Source organism: Paralichthys olivaceus, chromosome 14 (genome assembly GCF_024713975.1).
Source record: "Paralichthys olivaceus isolate ysfri-2021 chromosome 14, ASM2471397v2, whole genome shotgun sequence".
Lineage (NCBI taxonomy): Eukaryota > Metazoa > Chordata > Actinopteri > Pleuronectiformes > Paralichthyidae > Paralichthys > Paralichthys olivaceus.
In genome coordinates, this window is record NC_091106.1 from 24,650,156 (window position 1) to 24,671,630 (window position 21,475).

General features: G+C 45.4%; 1 protein-coding gene across 7 annotated transcripts; it reads left to right on the forward strand.

The window, feature by feature from the left end:
* Nucleotides 1–968: 968 nt before the first annotated feature.
* ubr2 (ubiquitin protein ligase E3 component n-recognin 2) lies at nucleotides 969–21,474 on the forward strand. Of its 7 annotated transcripts, none has more exons than XR_011245996.1 (46): nucleotides 969–1,120; nucleotides 2,317–2,588; nucleotides 2,839–2,917; nucleotides 3,461–3,568; nucleotides 3,740–3,870; nucleotides 4,225–4,363; nucleotides 5,147–5,209; nucleotides 6,056–6,176; nucleotides 6,259–6,366; nucleotides 6,477–6,565; nucleotides 6,655–6,753; nucleotides 6,878–7,041; nucleotides 7,479–7,578; nucleotides 7,738–7,866; nucleotides 8,068–8,251; nucleotides 8,339–8,400; nucleotides 8,475–8,585; nucleotides 8,849–8,914; nucleotides 9,303–9,419; nucleotides 9,759–9,822; nucleotides 11,248–11,372; nucleotides 11,459–11,511; nucleotides 11,867–11,969; nucleotides 12,051–12,099; nucleotides 12,266–12,420; nucleotides 12,515–12,617; nucleotides 12,703–12,812; nucleotides 13,938–14,021; nucleotides 14,102–14,283; nucleotides 14,718–14,954; nucleotides 15,030–15,123; nucleotides 15,281–15,442; nucleotides 15,568–15,656; nucleotides 15,735–15,771; nucleotides 16,051–16,199; nucleotides 16,707–16,762; nucleotides 16,853–16,949; nucleotides 17,136–17,203; nucleotides 17,310–17,445; nucleotides 17,539–17,668; nucleotides 17,911–18,041; nucleotides 18,176–18,284; nucleotides 18,421–18,555; nucleotides 18,687–18,857; nucleotides 19,057–19,158; nucleotides 20,380–21,474. XR_011245996.1 is itself a non-coding variant. In XM_069538146.1 (46 exons), the coding sequence occupies exons 1-46, from the start codon at nucleotides 1,043–1,045 to the stop codon at nucleotides 20,519–20,521; spliced, it is 5,265 nt and encodes a 1,754-aa protein (XP_069394247.1). In that variant the 5' UTR covers nucleotides 970–1,042; the 3' UTR covers nucleotides 20,522–21,474. The 7 variants fall into 7 exon arrangements, 5 of the variants coding, with proteins under 5 accessions (XP_069394247.1, XP_069394250.1, XP_069394248.1 ...); XR_011245995.1 differs by having other exon boundaries at nucleotides 17,581–17,668; XM_069538146.1 differs by having other exon boundaries at nucleotides 970–1,120; nucleotides 14,746–14,954.
* Nucleotide 21,475: the final 1 nt, after the last annotated feature.

The following is a 21,475-nucleotide window of genomic DNA, read 5'->3' on the forward strand; positions in this document are numbered from 1 at the left end:
GCTTCAGATCTTCTTCATATAGAGAAACCAACAGGTGAACCATGAGCAGCACTTTGAGTCTGTGGAGGAGAAACTCCTCATTAACAGAGAGAAACCTCAAGAACCAGAGTCAGAGAGGAGACATCTGCCTCCACCGGGGGAGGAGAGAGACATGGGGAGGAGAGAGGGGGGGGGGGGGGGAGAGAGAGGGGAGAGAAGGACATGGGGAGGTGGGTGGGGGTGGAGAAGTGCTCAGTGCATGATGGGAGTTCTCCCTCAGTGCATGATGGGAGTTCTCCCAGCAGTCTAGACCTATAGCAGCATAACTAAGTGATGGGTCAGGACCTGATCCAGAACTATAGACTTTATCAAAGAGGAACGTTTTAATTTAACTTTAAATGTAGAGATGGTGTCTGACTCTAGAACCCAGAGTGGGAGCTGGTTCCACAGGAGAGGAGCCTGGTAGCTGAAGGTTCTACCTCCTGTTCTCCTCTTACAGACTCTAGAACCCAGAGTGGGAGCTGGTTCCACAGGAGAGGAGCCTGGTAGCTGAAGGTTCTACCTCCTGTTCTCCTCTTACAGACTCTAGAACCCAGAGTGGGAGCTGGTTCCACAGGAGAGGAGCCTGGTAGCTGAAGGTTCTACCTCCTGTTCTCCTCTTACAGACTCTAGAACCACAGGAGAACCTGTGTTTTGTGAATGAATGTTATACACACGTAACACACAGTATAACATGTATGTGTGTACTGTGTGTTACACGTGTTATACGTTACACAGTATAACATAACATACATGAACATTATAACATGTATGTGTGTACTGTGTGTTACACATGTTATACGTTACACAGTATAACATAACATACATGAACATTATAACATGTATGTGTGTACTGTGTGTTACACATGTTATACGTTACAAAGTATAACATAACATACATGAACATTATAACATGTATGGCAACATTATGATAAACATTTTACAAACTGCCAAAGGGCCCCGCCCCCTCAGCTGTTGATGGTTTCCGGTTCCGGTGGACGCGCTGTAGGTAAGAGGAGTAAAGATGGCGGCGGCTCAGACGGACAGAGATCCACCGACGGACCCGGAGTTCGTTCATTTCTCCGCCAAAGACACGTCATCGGTAAGAAGCTCCTCGCGCTGTCAGCCCTGCTGACGTCACCTGTGTCCGGTCAGTGTCTGTCAGCTGCTCAGCGCGATGCTTAAAGGTCACCGAGCTAATGCTAATGCTAATGCTAGGTGCAGGGAGGGATGTGTTCAACATCTGTCCTGCCTCAGTTACTCACCAGTCCAGAGACACGTCCAGAGTCCAGAGACACGTCCAGTGTCCAGAGACACGTCCAGAGTCCAGAGACACGTCCAGAGTCCAGAGACACGTCCAGTGTCCAGAGACACGTCCAGAGTCCAGAGACACGTCCAGTGTCCAGAGACACGTCCAGAGTCCAGAGACACGTCCAGAGTCCAGAGACACGTCCAGAGTCCAGAGACACGTCCAGTGTCCAGAGACACGTCCAGAGTCCAGAGACACGTCCAGTGTCCAGAGACACGTTCAGAGTCCAGAGACAGTTCAGTGTCCAGAGACACGTTCAGAGACACGTCCAGAGACACGTTCAGAGTCCAGAGACAGTTCAGTGTCCAGAGACACGTTCAGAGACACGTCCAGAGACACGTTCAGAGTCCAGAGACACGTTCAGAGTCCAGAGACACGTTCAGAGACACGTTCAGAGTCCAGAGACAGTTCAGTGTCCAGAGACACGTCGAGAGTCCAGAGACACGTTCAGAGACACGTCCAGAGACACGTTCAGTGTCCAGAGACACGTTCAGAGACACGTCCAGAGACACGTTCAGAATCCAGAGACACGTTCAGAATCCAGAGACACGTTCAGAGTCCAGAGACACGTCCAGAGTCCAGAGACACGTTCAGTGTCCAGAGACACGTCCAGAGTCCAGAGACACGTCCAGAGTCCAGAGACACTTTCAGAGTCAGAGACACGTCCAGAATCAGAGACACTTTCAGAATCAGAGACCCGGTCAGAGTCAGAGACACGTCCAGAGTCAGAGACACGTCCAGAATCAGAGTCACTTTCAGAGTCAGAGACACGTCCAGAGTCAGAGACACGTCCAGAGTCCAGAGACACTTTCAGAGTCAGATACACGTCCAGAGTCAGAGACACGTCCAGAATCAGAGACACGTCCAGAATCAGAGACACGTCCAGAGTCAGAGACACGTCCAGAGTCAGAGACACATCATCGTGACACCAGTGTGTACCAATGTTTATTATATATTGTTTACATGTATCGTCACCTCTTCCTCCTCAGAGCTGGCTGGCTGTGGCCGACCTGCAGCAGGAGGTGTACCGTCACCTGGCCACATATGTTCCCAGAATCCTTTGCCGTGGTGCGAGCGGGGGCAACAGCAGGGAGGAGCAGAGGGAGGAGCTTGCTTGTCAGCTCCTCCTCCTCGCTCCCCTGGAGTGGTTCCTGTTGGGGGAGGAGCCTGCAGCTGGCATTGCTTGGCTGCAGCAGAACAACCATCCGTCACCGCTGTGTGGTCACGTGTTCAAGGTTGGAGAACCCACCTACTCCTGCAGGTAAAATACATTCTGTCATGCCCGTCAATCACCAGGCCGCCAATCACCAGGCCGTCAATCACCAGGCCGTCAATCACCAGGCCGTCAATCACCAGGCCGCCAATCACCGGGCTTCAGTTTCAGCCTCAGTGCAGTTTTTTTAAAATGTAGCCAGAAACAAACAGACCAATCAGGTGCACTTACATCACAGTTCACAGCCACTGTTCAGGTAATTACCAAAATGTGTTTGTGTGTGTTTGTGTGTGTTTAGGGAGTGTGCAGCTGATCCAACATGTGTTCTGTGCATGCAGTGTTTCCTGGGAAGTGTTCACAAAGAGCATCGATACAGAGTGAGTGTACACACACACACACACACACACACACAGTGTATGTACTAATACACAGTGAGTGCACTGAAGCTGCTGCTTCTGACAAGACAGGAAGTCCACTGTCTGCTGCAGGTGACGCTACGACATGACACACACACACACACACACACACACACACACACACACACACACTATATAAGTACACCCCCCCCCTCTCTGTAAATCCAGCAGAGGATCTCCTGCTGTGTTCTCACATACACTCCTCTGGACTTTCTGTGGACTTTGTACCAGACGGAGAAAGTTCACAGAAACTCTGGAAGCTCGAACATTTGTGATCACACATACACACCCTCTGGAGACACTGTGGAGGATCTCCAGAGTTCAGTGCAGATCTGAAAGCAACTACACAAAGAAGTGAGGTCCTCACAAACTCTCTCTCTCTCTCTCTGTGTGTGTGTGTGTGTGTGTGTGTGTGTGTGTGTGTGTGTGTGTGTGTGTGTGTGTGTGTGTGTGTGTGTGTGTGTGTGTGTGTGTGTGTGTGTGTGTGTGTGTGTGTGTGTGTAGATGACCACATCAGGAGGCGGAGGTTTCTGTGACTGTGGAGATGATGAAGCCTGGAAGATGAGTCCTTATTGTAACAAACACACACCTTCAGAGAGACACACTGAGGAGGTGAGACGGCTGTCAGTACATGTCTGTCTGTACATGTCTGTCTGTACATGTCTGTCTGTACCTGTCTCTGTCTGTCTCTACCTGTCTCTGTCTGTCTGTCTATATACATATAATGTCTGTATGTCTATGTGTCTGTCATATATAATAACAATGTACTGATTGTTCTCTCAGGATCCTGTAGCTCAGCTTCCTGTAGACATGGTTGCCCGTGGTTACAGCATCTTCTCCATCATCCTGAAGTACGCTGTCGACCTCCTGACATGGGACCAGGAGGACGAGCTACCTACAGGACTGGAGACACCGTACGCACACACCTGGTCACACACCTGGAAACACACCTGAACACAGACCTGAACACAGACCTGAACACACACCTGAACACACACCTGAACACACACCTGAACACACACCTGAACACACACCTGAACACACACCTGAACACACACCTGGACACACACCTGAACACACACCTGAACACACACCTGGACACACACCTGAACACACACCTGAACACACACAGTCTACGACATATCATAACACATTATTTGAAATAAACTTGAATTTATCTGATTTGTTAATGTACTCTGTTTGTGTTTGTGTGTACTTTATGTTTACTCTGTGTGTACTGTGTGTTTGGACTGTATGTGTGTGTACAGGGAGCGGTCAGACTCGTACCTTTGCATGCTGTTCAATGATGAAGTCCACACGTATGAACAGGTGATCTACACGCTACAGAAAGCCGTCAACTGCAGCCAGAAAGAGGCTCTGAGCTTCGCTACCACTGTGGACCGAGACGTGAGTACTGCTCGTCTTCATCATCTTTATCATTATCGTCTTCCTCATTCTCAATGTCTTCATCAGTGTTAAATAGCCTCATCGCGACATCAACGTGCACGAAGAGACGGCAAAAACTGTGATAAAGGTTGTTCCATGTGCCGTGACTTCACGCTCTGCATGTCAATATATTTGAGATGGATTTTTTATATCTTTATTTATTATCTGCTACCCTAGATAATAAATTGAAGATATTCATACCATTGATGGGTTTTCTGTCAATGAATCATTGTCGAAAGAAGAGAATAGAGAGAAAACAGAGGTGTGTGTGTGTGTGTGTGTGTGTGTGTGTGTGTCTCTGAGATGGTGACGCTGCGTTTGGTTTGACACAGTTGGTGCAGCGACAGAGAAGAGCAGTACATTACAGACAGAGCCACTAAAGTATTTATTTCATTGTCCAAACATGTATGAAAAGACTCTAATCCTTTGAGGGGGAGGAGTGGAAGAGAAGAGGAGGAGTTTTCAAAGTCTCTTTATTAATTATAATTAGTTGAACAATCTCCTAAAGAGCAGGAGTCTGAGTTCGTATTGATACTTCACCAATAGAAGCTGTATCTCATTCGTTGGTCGCTTTGATCAGTTCAAGGACTTGAGCCGAGTTTGTTTCACACAATGATGTTTAATTGATTAAAGTGTGTGTGTGTGTGTGTGTGTGTGTGTGTGTGTGTGTGTGTGTGTGTGTGTGTGTGTGTGTGTGTGTGTGTGTGTGTGTGTGTGTGTGTGTGTGTGTGTGTGTGTGTACAGGGCAGGAAGTCAGTACGTTACGGGGACCTTCAGTTCTGTGAACAGGCCAAGTCTGTTATTGTGGTAAGTAACGGACTATATTGATCACCTGTCTATTAATTGATTACCTGTTTATTGATTACCTGTTTATTGATTAATCACCTGTTTATTGATCACGTGTTTATTAATTAATCACCTGTTTATTGATCACGTGTTTATTAATTGATTACCTGTTTATTGATCACCTGTTTATTAATTAATCACCTGTTTATTGATCACGTGTTTATTAATTAATCACCTGTTTATTGATCACGTGTTTATTAATTGATTACCTGTTTATTGATCACCTGTTTTTTGATCACCTGTTTATTAATTAATCACCTGTTTATTGATCACGTGTTTATTAATTGATTACCTGTTTATTGATCACCTGTTTATTAATTAATCACCTGTTTATTTAATGATCACCTGTTTATTTAATGATCACCTGTTTATTTAATGATTACCTGTTTATTGATCACCTGTTTATTAATTAATCACCTGTTTATTTAATGATCACCTGTTTATTTAATGATCACCTGTTTATTTAATGATCACCTGTTTATTGATCACCTGTTTATTAATTAATCACCTGTTTATTTAATGATCACCTGTTTATTGATCACCTGTTTATTAATTAATCACCTGTTTATTTAATGATCACCTGTTTATTGATCACCTGTGGTAGAGTTGGGCAATTGGATGAATATATTTTATGTCTGTGACTTGCTGGTGATGTGTCATTTTATCTTGTTCTTATAATGATCTGATCAATGAATGTATCTAATTAGAAATATTCAATCATGCAGTCAATCCCTACAGACTCCGCTTGCTCTCTATATTATGCTTGACACACACATATTGATCAGGATTGTATTGATCCCCTTTCAGAGGAACACCAGCCGTCAGTCGAAGCCTCTCAGGGTTCAAGTGATGCACTCGTCTGTTGTGGCTCATCAGTGTTTCGCCCTGAAGGCTCTAGGCTGGTTGGGACAGATCATTCAGTATTCTGGTATGTCTGTATTTCATTACCCATCATTCCTCCTGTATGTGTCACCGTGGCTGCTTGTGATATGTGTGTTAATGTGTGTCAGACGGACTGAGGAGGATTCTGTGTCAAGTTGGTCTGCAGAACAGTCCAGAAGGAGAGAACTCATCACTGGTGGACAGACTGATGCTCAACGACTCAAAGATGTGGAAAGGTAGTACACACACACACACACTGACAGTCCTCAGATTGAGAACATATTAATGTGTGATCAGAATCATCTAAAGGTTAAAATTTTTTGACTGAGACAACATTTGTCTGTAGGAGCGAGGAACATCTACCACCAGCTGCTGATGAACAGTCTCCTCATGGATCTGAAGTACAAGAAAATGTTTGCCATTCAATTTGCCAAGGTAACACACCTGATCAATACACAGCCGATCAAAACACAGCCGACCAGTGCACAGCCGATCAGACCCTCCTCTGACCTCTGACCCTGTAGAACTACAGACGGCTGCAGACAGATTTCATGGAGGACGATCATGAGCGACTTGTGTCTGTGACGTCACTGTCAGTCCAACTGTTCACCGTCCCCACAATGGTGAGTACTTTAGAGCGCCCCCTGCTGGTAATCATCCACTGCTACAGTTATAATTATGATATTGTAGAGTAATTCATCTGAGCACCCCCTGCTGGTGTTTGTGTGTTGTGTGTGTGCGCCGCAGGCTCGGATGTTGATGATGGAGCAGAACTTGATGACGACCATCGTCAGGACGTTTGTTGATCACCTGCGTCACAGAGATCTTCAGGGTCGCTTCCAGTTCGACCGTTACACGGCTCAGCAGGCGTTGAAATTTGGACGAGTCCAGAGCCTCATAGGTGACCTCAAGTAAGGACCAAATACTCACCAGTTATTCATCAACTATAAACACTCTCTTACACACTCACTCACTAACTTACACTCACTCACTCTCTCACTCACTCACTCACTCACTCACATGTGTAAAGGGTAGAAACACCAGAATCAGTAGAGTAGTGAATGTAGCTGCATCAGTGATGAATGATGGAGACTCAGAGAGGAGCAGTAATTTACTGACAGAGACAACAACTTTAAAAACTATTTTACACATGAAAAGACACAAAATGATCACCGTGGACGCCCTGATCACTACAACCAAATGATTTAAACAGCACTTGTATAGGAACGATTCTGTGTAAAGAATGATCACTGTATCCAGTTTTCCATCTCTCTTTGTGTCATTGTGTGTCTGTGTGTGTTTTTTGTCTGTGTCGTATGTCTCTCTGTGTATCTCTGTGTGTTCTCAGGTACGTGTTGATCACGCCTCCCTCTGATTGGTCACCTCAGCTCAGACAGAAGTTCCTCGAAGGTCTTGATTCTTTTCTGGATCTCCTCAAGTGTATGCAGGTGAGAGTGAGACAGGCATCAGATCTCTCTCTGATCCCTGAACACCTCTCTCTCTCTGATCTCTCTCTCTCAACCTCTCTCTCTCTCTCTCTGATCCCTGATCCTCTCTCTCTCTCTGATCCCCCCCCCCCCCCCCCTCTCTCTGTCTCTGTCTCTCAGGGTATGGACCCAGTGGTGAGACAGGTTGGTCAGCACATTGAGATGGAGCCTGAGTGGGAGACAGCGTTTACACTTCAGATGAAACTGACTCATGTCATCACAATGATACAAGAGTGGTGCTGCAGTGATGTAGGTCTACCCAACAACACATGCAACAACACAACACATACAACAACATAACAATACAAACAACAGCATATACTACACATACGACAACTTATATAACATTAACAATAACACAATGAAACTAAGTCAGTCGTGAATGATCCTGATTTTAGAACATGAATGATGTTAAACATGTGTTTCCTTCTGTGTGTTTGTGTGTGTCAGGAGCACGTGCTGGTCGAGGCATACAGGAAGTGTGTGAGTGCTCTCACTCAGTCTCACAACAGTCTTCCTGATAGTGAACAGCCAATCAGCTTAAGTCTTTGTGGACACAGTGTGGAGACGTTCAGGTACCAGGTGTCTCAAGACAAGGTGTCCATACACCTGCCTGTGTGCAGGCTGCTGGCAGGTATACACACACACACACACAGACACTGATGCACACACACAGACATAGTGCGCTGTCATCAGTGACCTCTGACCTCTGACTCCTCAGGTCTCCATGTTCTCCTCAGTAGAACAGAAGTCGCCTCTCGTGTCCCTGAACAGCTCCCATTGGTCAGTAACACACTATGAGACCCACTGGACTTTATATTATTATTATTTATGTGTGTGTGTTTGTGTGTCCTCAGGGTGAACTCAGCCCCCCCCTCCTAATCGAACTCCCCCTCCGCTGCCTGGTGCTCTGTGCCCAGGTGCATGCTGGGATGTGGAGGAGAAATGGCTTCTCGCTGATCAACCAGGTGAGTCCACATCTGAACCACACAGCTGTTCGTGATTGGTCACTTGGCGTGCACACACCTTCTGTGAACTCACAGAGGTTGAGGACATGAATCACTATGGTAACAACGCTGCTGCTTCAATTACATTTTTTTTCCCCTAAACTGATTAAAATGAAGATTTCATGTCACATGATTGGTCGGCTGCACGTTACCATGACGACACCATGTTAGAGTGAGTCTCAAACACTTTTACCATGACAACAACAGTGTGTGTTGTTTTTCAGATTTATTATTATCACAACGTCAAGTGCAGAGTGGAGATGTTCGACAAGGACATCATCATGTTGCAGGTACAGACACACACAACTCAAACAACCGACAACTATATTTAATTTGTCATTGCTGCTCCTTCATCTCTATCAGACATGTCCTCATGTACAAATACTTTAAACATGAAGTCACAAACTGTTTCTTCTGATGTAGTGAATCTGTTGTTGTGTTGATGTCTTCAGTTCATCAACATCTATTGTCCTCGTGTCCTGGAGACGGATCCTCACATGTGACTCTGAGCTTCAGTTACTGCTCAGAAAGTGTCTCTGTAGTTTTAACTTGTTGAGTGAAGGACAGAGGACGTTGCTGCTTGTTGACATCGATGAGACAAACTGAATCTGAGACAAATAAAGTGTGATGGACTGATTGATGTGTGACCTGATACGGTGGTTTTATTTGTTTCTCCAGACGGGGGCGTCGATGATGGATCCAAACCACTTCTTGATGATCGTTCTGAGCCGATTTGAACTGTTTCACATTTTCAGCTCCACAGACGTAAGGAAGAGATACAGAGAGGCCAACAAGGTCAGTACTGACACTACTGATAGTCTGTCAGTTGTCTGTAGTCAGTAGTGTAAGAAGTGTCAGTAGTTGTCAGTAGAGTCAGTAGTTGTTTGTATTTAAAGGTAGTTGTCATTAGAGTCAGTAGTTTTTATTAGAGTTAGTAGAGTCAGTAGTTGTCATTATTCAGTAGTTGTCTGTATTTAAAGGTAGTTGTCATTAGAGTCAGTAGTTGTTATTAGAGTAAGTAGCTGCAAGTAGAGTCTGTAGACTTAGTAGTTGTCAGTAGAGTAAGAAGTCGAGAGTCAGTTGAGTTTGGAATGTTAGTAGCTGTCAGTACTGACAGCTCTGTCTGTTTCACAGGATGTGGTCCAGCAGAACAACACTCTGATTGAGGAGATGCTTCATCTCATCATCATGGTCGTCGGTGAGTCGTCTGTACAGGTGACGTGTTCGGGTGTGACTGACTGTGGTACAGGTGATGTTCAGGTGTGTCTGACTGTGGTACAGGTGATGTTCAGGTGTGACTGACTGTGGTACAGGTGATGTTCAGGTGTGACTGACTGTGGTACAGGTGATGTTCATGTGTGACTGACTGTGGTACAGGTGATGTTCAGGTGTGACTGACTGTGGTACAGGTGATGTTCAGGTGTGACTGACTGTGGTACAGGTGATGTTCAGGTGTGACTGACTGTGGTACAGGTGATGTTCAGGTGTGACTGACTGTGGTACAGGTGATGTTCATGTGTGACTGACTGTGGTACAGGTGATGTTCAGGTGTGTCTCTGACTGTGGTACAGGTGATGTTCAGGTGTGTCTCTGACTGTGGTACAGGTGATGTTCAGGTGTGACTGACTGTGGTACAGGTGATGTTCAGGTGTGACTGACTGTGGTACAGGTGATGTTCAGGTGTGTCTCTGACTGTGGTACAGGTGATGTTCAGGTGTGTCTGACTGTGGTACAGGTGATGTTCAGGTGTGTCTGACTGTGGTACAGGTGATGTTCAGGTGTGACTGACTGTGGTACAGGTGATGTTCAGGTGTGACTGACTGTGGTACAGGTGATGTTCAGGTGTGTCTCTGACTGTGGTACAGGTGATGTTCAGGTGTGACTGACTGTGGTACAGGTGATGTTCAGGTGTGACTGACTGTGGTACAGGTGATGTTCAGGTGTGACTGACTGTGGTACAGGTGATGTTCAGGTGTGACTGACTGTGGTACAGGTGATGTTCAGGTGTGACTGACTGTGGTACAGGTGATGTTCAGGTGTGTCTCTGACTGTGGTACAGGTGATGTTCAGATGTGTCTCTGACTGTGGTACAGGTGATGTTCATGTGTGACTGACTGTGATACAGGTGATGTTCAGGTGTGTCTCTGACTGTGGTACAGGTGATGTTCATGTGTGTCTCTGACTGTGGTACAGGTGATGTTCATGTGTGACTGACTGTGATACAGGTGATGTTCAGGTGTGTCTCTGACTGTGGTACAGGTGATGTTCAGATGTGTCTCTGACTGTGATACAGGTGATGTTCATGTGTGACTGACTGTGATACAGGTGATGTTCATGTGTGACTCTGACTGTGGTACAGGTGATGTTCAGGTGTGACTGACTGTGGTACAGGTGATGTTCATGTGTGACTGACTGTGGTACAGGTGATGTTCAGGTGTGACTGACTGTGGTACAGGTGATGTTCAGGTGTGACTGACTGTGGTACAGGTGATGTTCAGGTGTGTCTCTGACTGTGGTACAGGTGATGTTCAGGTGTGTCTCTGACTGTGGTACAGGTGATGTTCAGGTGTGTCTCTGACTGTGGTACAGGTGATGTTCAGGTGTGTCTCTGACTGTGGTACAGGTGAGCGCTACGTGGCAGGTGTGGGACAGGTGGAACCCCTTGATGAGGTCAGAAGAGAAATCATCCACCAGCTGTCAATCAGAGCGATGTCTCACAGTGAGCTGGTGAAGGCTCTACCTGAGAACGTGAGACACCTGTCTACCTGTCTGTCGACCTGTCTGTGCCTGTCTACCTGCCTGTCTGTACCAGTCTGTACCTGTCTTTGTTTCAGGGTAATAAGGAGACAGGTCTGGAGAGAGTCATCGACAGCGTCGCTTCCTTCAAGTTAGTTCTTTTTCACAGTGTGTGTGTTGTGTGTCTGCACTGACAGTGTGTGTCTGCACTGACAGTGTGTGTGTGTGTTGTGTGTCTGCACTGACAGTGTGTGTCTGCACTGACAGTGTGTGTGTTGTGTGTCTGCAGTGTGTGTGTGTGTGTGTGTGTGTGTGTTGTGTGTCTGCACTGGCAGTGTGTGTGTTGTGTGTCTGCACTGACAGTGTGTGTGTGTGTTGTGTGTCTGCACTGGCAGTGTGTGTGTGTTGTGTGTCTGCACTGACAGTGTGTGTTGTGTGTCTGCACTGACAGTGTGTGTGTCTGCACTGACAGTGTGTGTGTTGTGTGTCTGCACTGCCCTCTACAGGAAACCAGGTGTTACAGGTCGTGGTTTGTATGAACTTTGTCCTGAGTGGAGCAGAAAGTTCAACCTTTACTTTCATCACTACAGCCGAGCCGATCAGTCCAAGGTACACAACTGATTACTGCACGGATCTCTGAGTCATTGATCTGTGTGTCGTCGTGGTAACCATGTGTGATGTGTGTTCCAGGCTGAGGAGGCTCAGAGGAAACTGAGGAGACAGAAAGGAGAGGACACAGGTAAACACACCTGATGATGTCACTGATCCATTGTGACATCATCACGTCCACTAATGAAGAATGTGGTTTATCAGTCGTCAACAAGTCTCATCAATGCTACTCTGTGTGTGTCTGACTGTCTCTCTCTCTCTCTCTCTCTCTCTCTCTCTCTCTGTGTGTGGTGCAGCCCTGCCTCCCCCTCTCCCCCCCCCTCTTTGTCCTCTCTTTGCGAGTCTTGTTAATATCCTGCAGTGTGACATCTTATTGGCTGTAGAGGGCGCTGTGCTGCAGTGGGCTGTGGAGCCCAGCGGGGGGGGCTGGACCGAGTCAATGCTACAGAGGGTAAGAGAGAGTCTGTGTGTGTGTGTGTGTGTGGGGGGGGTGCACATGATGTTTAGATTACCATTTAAGTACTAAGTACTGTGTGTGAGTACAGGTGCTCCACCTGGTGGCCATGGCTCTACTGGAGGAGCAGCAGCAGCTGGAAAACAACAAAGGAGATGATGATGTCACCTTCAACTACACCTGCAAGATCTCACGTCAGTTCACGACAATCCAACATCACACATCAATACAATACACAATTGAACACCACAGTAACACATACTACTACTGTGTGTGCAGGTCCAGGTGAAGCTCCTAGTCCAACAGGAAGTGTCCTGGCCTTGTTGGAGACTCTTCAGAACGCTCCTCACCTTGAGGTTCACAAAGACATGATTACCTGGATCGTCAAGGTAAACATCGTCCTAAAGGTTCGGTTCAATCAGATCAATAACCTGATCACCAGACTGATCAGTAACCAGACTAGTGTTGTCACGGTACCAACATTTTGGTATCGGTACCGGTACCAACATGTATTTCGGTACTTTTCCAAATAAAAAGAGAACACAAAAAAATGTCATTATTGACTTTATTTTAATAGAAAATCTTAGAACTATAACATTATGCATCAGTAATTAAAATAAAAAAACACAAAGACAGGCTTACATTTTTTCCAGCGCTACTCTTGTGGAGAGTGAAGGCGGCTGGCGTCGCTTGCTTTCAGCGCTGACTTTGGCTTTTTTTTTCATGGGTATATAAGTTGTTACCCGTCGTTCTCTGAACTCCTTGTGCAGGTCTGGCTACTTTTCCTCCAAGTGTTTGGTCAAGTTGGAAGTGTTTCCACCCTTGGCCACATGTTTGTAACACCGTTTGCACAGTGGTGCATCAGTGTTCATGGCTTCACCGTGCTCATTTGTTTTCAAGATGAAGTAATTCCATGCCGCACTTTGCGCACGAGTTGCGGCGTGGTGATGGTTGCAGCAGCTGCCATTATTAGTACCGGTAAACCGAACAACCCTAAACCAGACTCATCAATAACCAGGCTGTGGTACCATGAACTCTGGTATCACAGTACCACAGTATCACAGCATTACCTTTCTGTGTAGATCATTTAATATTCATGAGGTGATTTGCATTGACCATTTATGGTTGAATGTGGGCGTGTAAAGGGAGAGGTGTGCTTGTGCAGTTTTATGAATCAGAATCTTTTTTGTGTACGCCATTTTCCGTACACACGTACACTTATACTTTGAATTGTTTAATTATTTTTAATAAAAATATACTAAAAATGGCGTATGCAAAAAAAGCAAAAATTCACCTCCTCACGTCTGCGTCGCCATTTTCCTGTCTCCAAATGTTCGTACGCATGGGTTAAAGTTTGAGTACAAATGTGAACATTCTCCCGTCTGTTTGTTTTGATGGATCTCAATGTTTGCGTGAGAAGTGGCGTCTGAAAGATGCATTAGTAACGGTTATGAGTGAGGCCTCAGGTCTCTGTTTTAAAGACATTCACGTGTTGTTCCTGGTTTTGTGTCCAGACGGTGTCAAACATTAAAACAATGAGAGAACGAACGGTGTCCACATCCACAGTCAGCACATGTCCTGGACACAGAGCGGAGGAGGTAAAGCACCACAACACCTGAGTAATGCTGAGCTGCAGCAGCAGGTCAACACACCTCAACACACCTGTCGTGTCCCGCAGACGCTGAGAGACAGAGACAAGGCAGAGAGGAAGAGGAAGGCGGAGATGGCTCGTCTCCGCAGAGAGAAGATCATGGCTCAGATGTCCGAGATGCAGAAACACTTTATCAATGAGAACAAAGAACTTTTCCAACAAAGTCTGGAGGAGCTGGAGGCGTCGACTGTCAGTGCTGCCGACAGCAGGTACACCTGTGTACACCTGTATGTACCTGTATACACTCTGAAATACCTGTGTAAAATAACAGGAAAAGGCAAATGAAAAATCACATGCAGGTGAGAGAAGAGGAATCGCACACATGTCCTGTACTTCATCAGGGAAACAGAGAGACAGACAGTGACCAATCAGAGAGAAGAAGCAGACCTGAAGGCTTCTTCTCTTTCATGGGGGTGGAGCCTGTGAATGTGTTTGTCTCAATGTTTATCTAATGAAGTACAGGACGGACTTATACTTGTTCACTTTTCTATATACCTGTGTATCCCTGTATATACACATGTACACATAGTATATGTACTGTATATACTATATATATTTGTATAAATTTGTGTATACTTGTATGTACACCTTTGAACATCTGTTGCTGCAGAAATGTCTTTGAAGTTTTTCTGACGGGAAACAGAACATTCAAATGTCCCCCCCCCTCCGAGTGCCCCCAGTTTGGAGCACACCTGTGTTTCTCAGGTGTGTGTTGGTCCCAGGAGGGCGGGTGGAGCAGAGCAACGGCAGCTGGTCACCTGTATCCTGTGTCAGGAGGAGCAGGAGGTCAGAGGTCACGGCAGAGCCATGGTGCTCGCTGCATTCATCCAGAGGTCAACTGTACTGTCCAAAAACCGCCGTCGCATCCTGCCCGACCCAGGTGAGCCTCACTGTAACATCATCAGGGAAGCAGCCAATCAGAGTTCATGGTTAACTGATTGATGGATGTTTTCAGAGCGACATGACCCCCTGTTCATGCACCCTGACCTGTCACTGGGGATTCATACAGCCAGCTGTGGACACATCATGCATGCCACCTGCTGGCAGAGGTACGTCACTGTGTTATCATACACAGAAAATTATGGTGGTTTCTATTATTTCCAGACGAATAGAGTCAAAACATTTCTAACCAAAACACACGTGTGTGTGTGTGTGTGTGTGTGTGTGTGTGTGTGCGTGTGTGTGCGTGCGTGCGTGCGTGTTCAGGTACTTTGAGGCCGTGCAGGTGAAGGAGCAGAGACGTCAGCAGCGTCTTCGAGGTCACACCAGCTACGACGTAGAAAATGGAGAATTTCTGTGTCCTCTCTGTGAATGTCTGAGCAACACTGTGATCCCACTGCTACCACACACACACATACCTGGGCACAGGTACACACACACACACACACACACACACACACACACACACACACACACACACACACACACACACACACACCTGGGCACAGGTACACACACACCTGATCATACTCTCTCACTCTCTCACTCTTCAGTGGCAATCATCCCTCTCTGGAGGTGTGGCTTAACACAACCATTCAGCACATAGCAGTACTACACTCCGCCCACAGAAAGCAATCTGAAGGTCAGTCACCTGTCAATCATCTAAAAGGTGGAGTCCCACTTAGACTTGACTAAATGTGTGTTTATTTGTGTGTTTCAGCTGTAGCAGAGGGGGCGGAGTCTGTCACACTCTGTCAGTGAGTCATCAGCTCTTTTATCCTGATCAATTAAACTTAATGATATTTATAATGTTCAACTTATATGTTTGTCTTGTTTAAACCAAACGTCTCCGTCAGATCACACAGTAACTAAGTACTTTTACTAAATGGCTTTTCTCAGCCTGAAGGAAGTATGAGACACTTTCAGTTACTTTTGTTACTCATCTGAGAATAATGATGTCACTCTTTGATCAATGGTAGAAAAATGCACACCTTGATGAGGTCAGCAGGTGATGATGTCATCACTGTGTCCCTCAGGAACCCCTTCTCCAGCAGCGTCCGTGAGATGATCACCACCTTCAGCACGTCCGCCTACAAAGTGGGACTGAAACTGAACCCAAACGAGCAGGACCCCCGAGTCCCGGTGCTGAGCTGGTCCACCTGCGCCTACACCATCCAGAGTATAGGTATACACACACACCCACACCCCCACACACACACACACACACACACACACACACACACCGGAGGCGTCAGGTACACACACACACACACACACACACACACACCGGAGGCGTCAGGTACACACACACACACACACACACACACACACACACACACACACACACACACACTGGAGGCGTCAGGTATACACACACACACACATACACACACACCGGAGGCGTCAGGTACACACACACACACACACACACACACATACACACACACACACACACACACACCGGAGGCGTCAGGTACACACACACACACACACACACACCGGAGGCGTCAGGTACACACACACACCCACCCACCCACACACACACACACACCGGAGGCGTCAGGTACACACACACACACACACACACACACACCGGAGGCGTCAGGTACACACACACACACACACACACACACACACACACACACACACACACAAGTGGTCAGAGGTCAGCTGACAGTGTTTTTCTTTGCAGAGCGCCTCCTGATGGACGAAGAGAAGCCGTTGTTTGGGAGTTTACCTTGCAGACAGGTAACACTCAGATAGTAATCTGATTACTTTACACATAAATTGATCTCAGATCAGTTAAATTATTTACGTGTGTGTGTGTGTGCATGGCAGGACGACTGTCTGAGTGCTCTCACCAGGTTCAGTTCTGCCTGTTGGACAACAGCTCCACTGAAAACAGTTCAAACACACTTCATCAGACTGTTCACAGGTAACAACACACACTTCATCAGACTGTTCACAGGTAACAACACACACTTCATCAGACTGTTCACAGGTAACAACACACACTTCATCAGACTGTTCACAGGTAACAACACACACTTCATCAGACTGTTCACAGGTAACAACACACACTTCATCAGACTGTTCACAGGTGTGTGTCTGTGTGTTTCAGTTCTGGTTCCAGACTCTCAGGTAGAAAACTCTCTGTGTATCCTCGACATTGACATGTTTCACCTGCTGGTGAGTTTAAACACTTTACACTAAATCCAGTTAAATTCATTTTAATCTGATTGAATCTGATGAAACCAAATTCCGCTTTGAACCAGTTTAAACTTTGTCTCTGCAGGTTTACAGCGTGTTAGCTTACAGCTCAGTACACAGGCTGGACCAATCGAGTGCGAGTGTTGACTCAGCTCATCTCCACCTTCTTCACCTGGTCACAGTGACTCACCTGGTTCAGATCCTGCTGACGAACTGTACAGGTGAGAGACACACACACACACACACACACACACAGAGTTCTCTTCATACCTGCTTCTAGGCTTCATATTTGTTTGGGGGCATTATGTTTTCAGGTTGTCTTTCTGTCCCTGACCTGTCTGTCTGTCCGTCTGTAGAGGAGGTGTGTATGGATCAGGACAGTGGGTCAGAGGAGGAGGAACTGATCTATGAACTGTACAACACACTGAGGAAACACCTGGACAGGTGACGACACACACACACAAACAATAACTGATCACTAATTGATTGATGTGATCATCAGAAACAGTGCTCACATGAAGCTGACACAAATGTGAACAAGTAAATAAAATCAATTACAACTATTATTAATTAGAATCAATAGATTGAAATAATTTTTAATCAACAAAGTCTGAATTTATTTATTGTGTAACTTTGTGTGTGTGTCTGTGTGTGTGTGTGTGTGTGTGGGGGGGGGGGGTGATCAGTGTGTTACCTGTAGTGTCCTCTGGGTGGCAGTTGTGGCGTTGTGTCAAAGCCGGTATCTTGCCATTTCTCCGAGCTGCCGCCCTGTTCTTCCACTACCTTAACTCTACAGCGCCGCCTGCTGACCTGCTGGGTAACTACACACACACACACACACACACACACACACACACACACACACACACACACACACACACAGGTGGTGATGATTTGAATAAAGTTTCATCAAATAATGACACTCATATTTAATGTGTGTGTGTGTTGTAGTTGCAGGTCCTTGTCAGTGGGAGGCACTCTGCAGCTTCCTCAGTCTGCCGTCCAATCTGCTACAACTGCACCAAAGCCAACACACACTGCTGGAGCCGCTCATATACAGGTACACAAACACACATACACACACACAGCTGGAGCTGCTCACATATACACAGTGTGGTTGTTGTTATTTTTTCATGTGACCAAATGTGTGTGTGTGTGTGTGCGTGTGCGTGCGTGCGTGCGTGCGATGTCATCAGGTGGTGTTGTCATCCAGGTGTGAAACAGGTGCTGCAGGGGGGCGGAGTTCTTGTGAGGTTTCCCAGAGAGTCAAACAAACTTATCGAGCTTCCGGAAGATTATAGCGTCCTGATCAACCAGGCGTCCAGCTTCACGTCAGTGCACACGCTACACACACATTACACATACACACGTTACACGTATGTTACACATGTGCACTGCACCTACACGCGCACTGGACACACACACGTGACATATGTTAAATCTGTGTGTATGTGTCCTGCAGGTGTCCTCGCTCAGGCGGAGATAAGTCACGTGCTCCCACTCTGTGTCTTGTGTGCGGCGCCATCTTGTGCTCTCAGAGTTACTGTTGTCAGACGGAGGTGGACGGAGAGGATGTGGGCGCGTGCACCGCTCACACCTTTACCTGCGGCACGGGCCTAGGACTCTTCCTCAGGTAACACACCTGACTTTTGCTCTGCTGCCATGGTAACAGCATGACGACATCAGTCAAACATCATGACTCATGATGCAGACGCTTGTTGTTCACCAACTCAAAAAAACACATTTATTTATTTAAAAATTTAAAAATATGATCTGATTTTACTTCATAACAAGTACCGTGTGTGTGTGTGTGTGTGTGTGTGTGTGTCCAGGGTGAGAGAGAGTCAGGTTTTGTTTGTTGCAGGTAAAACAAAAGGTTGTTTTTATCCTCCTCCTTATCTGGACGACTATGGTGAAACTGACCAGGGACTCAAGTACGTGTTTACCTTGTTGTTATTTACATTGTTGTTGTTGTTTACCCTGTTGATAGGGTTATGTTGTTTACATTGTTGTTTGTGTTGTTCTTGTTTACCTTGTTGTTGTTTGCCTTGTTGATAGGGTTATGTTTACCTTGTTGTTGTTGTTTACAATATTGTTGTTGTTTGCCTTGTTGATAGGGTTATGTTGTTGTTTGCCTTGTTCTTGTTTACCTTGTTGTTGTTTGCCTTGTTGATAGGGTTATGTTGTTTACCTTTTTGTTGATGTTTACATTATTGTTGTCATTGTTTACATTGTTGTTGTTTGCCTTGTTGATAGGGTTGTGTTGTTTACATTGTTGTTTGCCTTGTTCTTATTTGCCTTGTTGTTGATAGGGTTAGGTTGTAAAAAATAACCTTGTTGTTGTTTACCTAGTTATTTGCATTGTTGTTGTTTAACTTGTTGTTTACCTTTTTGTTGATGTTTACCTTGTTGTTTACATTGTTGTCATTGTTTACAATGTAGTTGTTTGCCTTGTTGATAGGGTTATGTTGTTTACATTGTTGTTTGCCTTGTTGTTCATAGGGTTAGGTTGTAAACAATAACCTTGTTGTTGTTAGGGCTATGTTTTTCATTGTTGTTGTTTACATTGTTGTTGTTTGCCTTGTTGTTGATAGGGTTATGTTGTTTACCTTTTTGTTGATGTTTACCTTTTTGTTGTTTACATTATTGTTGTTCAAATTGTTTACATTGTTGTTGTTGTTGTTGGCCTTGTTGTTGATAGGGTTAGGTTGTAAACAACAACCATTGTTGTTTACCTTGTTGATGTTTACCTTGTTGGTGTTGTTTGCCTTGTTGTTGATAGGGTTATGTTGTTTACATTATTGTTGTTCACATTGTTGTTGTTTACATTGTTGTTGTTCATAGGGTTCGGTTGTTTACATTGTTGTTGTTTGCCTTGTTGATAGGGTTAGGTTCTAAACAATAACCTTGTTGTTGTTAGGGCTATGTTTTTCACATTGTTGTTGTTTACATAGTTGTTTGCCTTGTTGTTGATAGGGTTAAGTTGTAAACAACAACCGTTGTTTTTTACCTTGTTATTGTTTACCCTGTTGTCGTTGTTTACCTTGTTGTTGTTAAACGTCCAGGGGTTTTGCACTCACTGATCATTATTTTTTCATGACTTTGTTTTGTTTGTTTATTTTCTGAATACGCTCATCTTTGTTTGTTATCGGCAGGCGGGGAAACCCCCTCCATCTGTGTGCGGAGCGTTACAGGAAGATTGAGCGTCTGTGGCGGCAGCACGGCGTCGCTGAGGTCATCGGTCACGCTCAGGAGGCCAATCAGACGCTGGTCACCATCGACTGGCAGCACCTTTGATGATCCGTCCCCTCACGCTCAGCCCCTTTGTGATATGAACCTTCCAATCAGCTTTCAGGGATTTTTTAGGTCATTGGTTTTGTTGGTTTGTGTCTGACCTCTGATCTTCTACATATCTCAGTCCACCAATCAGAGAGCAGCAGGGATGCAGATGATGTTTTATTAATCCCCGCCCAACACACAGTGTGATTGACAGCTGAAACACCTGATGTTTAAACTCAGGTCGTGGTTTCTGATTGGTTCAGAGTGTCAGGTGAGTCAGGTGCGTGACCAGGACACAAACAAAGGAACTGAAACTCCCAGGGTGCATTTCACTTACAAACCGCCAATCACAGAGCTCAGCTCAACATTCAGCAGCTGAGGATCATGGGTAACTTATCAGAAACACATACAGAGCTGAAATCCTGATTAATCAGTTGATGAACTTAGTCAGCAACGATTCTGATAATCAATAAGAGTTGAACGACCGCAGACATGATTGACTGTTGAGATGACATCATCAGTCGGCGGATCGATTAATCGTCATGAACAAATCTTTTTTCACTTATCAAAGTTGTTGCTGATTCGTTTTCTGTCCCTCGACTGATCGATGAATCGATCGATTGATCATCTCCTGATGTGCAGTTGATTTTTCAGTTTCCATGACTACAGAGTTGATATGAAGGAATGTTAATGATCATGTGATCAGTTGCTCAACATATCAATGTATTGATTATTGAAGAGCAGCTGATCAGTTTTTACTTTAGTGCTTTCAAGTTTTTATTTAAATCCACGTTTGTTTCATGTTTTTTTTTTAACCCTTTTAAAATTAAATCAGATCAAGAGAATTCGTTGATCAGCTGATTGATGTTTGATCGATGACCCCTGAACTGTTAATATGTGAATTCTTGTATAAATGAGAACATGTATTCAAATTGTATAAGAATTTAAGACAAATAAAAACTTTAAAAGGAT

Excerpts from the sequence above, each read along its gene's own strand:
- ubr2 (XM_069538146.1), top strand. The coding sequence starts at position 1,043 with ATGGCGGCGGCTCAGACGGACAGAGATCCACCGACGGACCCGGAGTTC. Across the intron at positions 12,421-12,514 it reads CCGAGTCAATGCTACAGAGG|GTGCTCCACCTGGTGGCCAT; the intron begins GTAAGAGAGAGT and ends GTGTGAGTACAG. Across the intron at positions 16,200-16,706 it reads CTACACCATCCAGAGTATAG|AGCGCCTCCTGATGGACGAA; the intron begins GTATACACACAC and ends TTTTCTTTGCAG.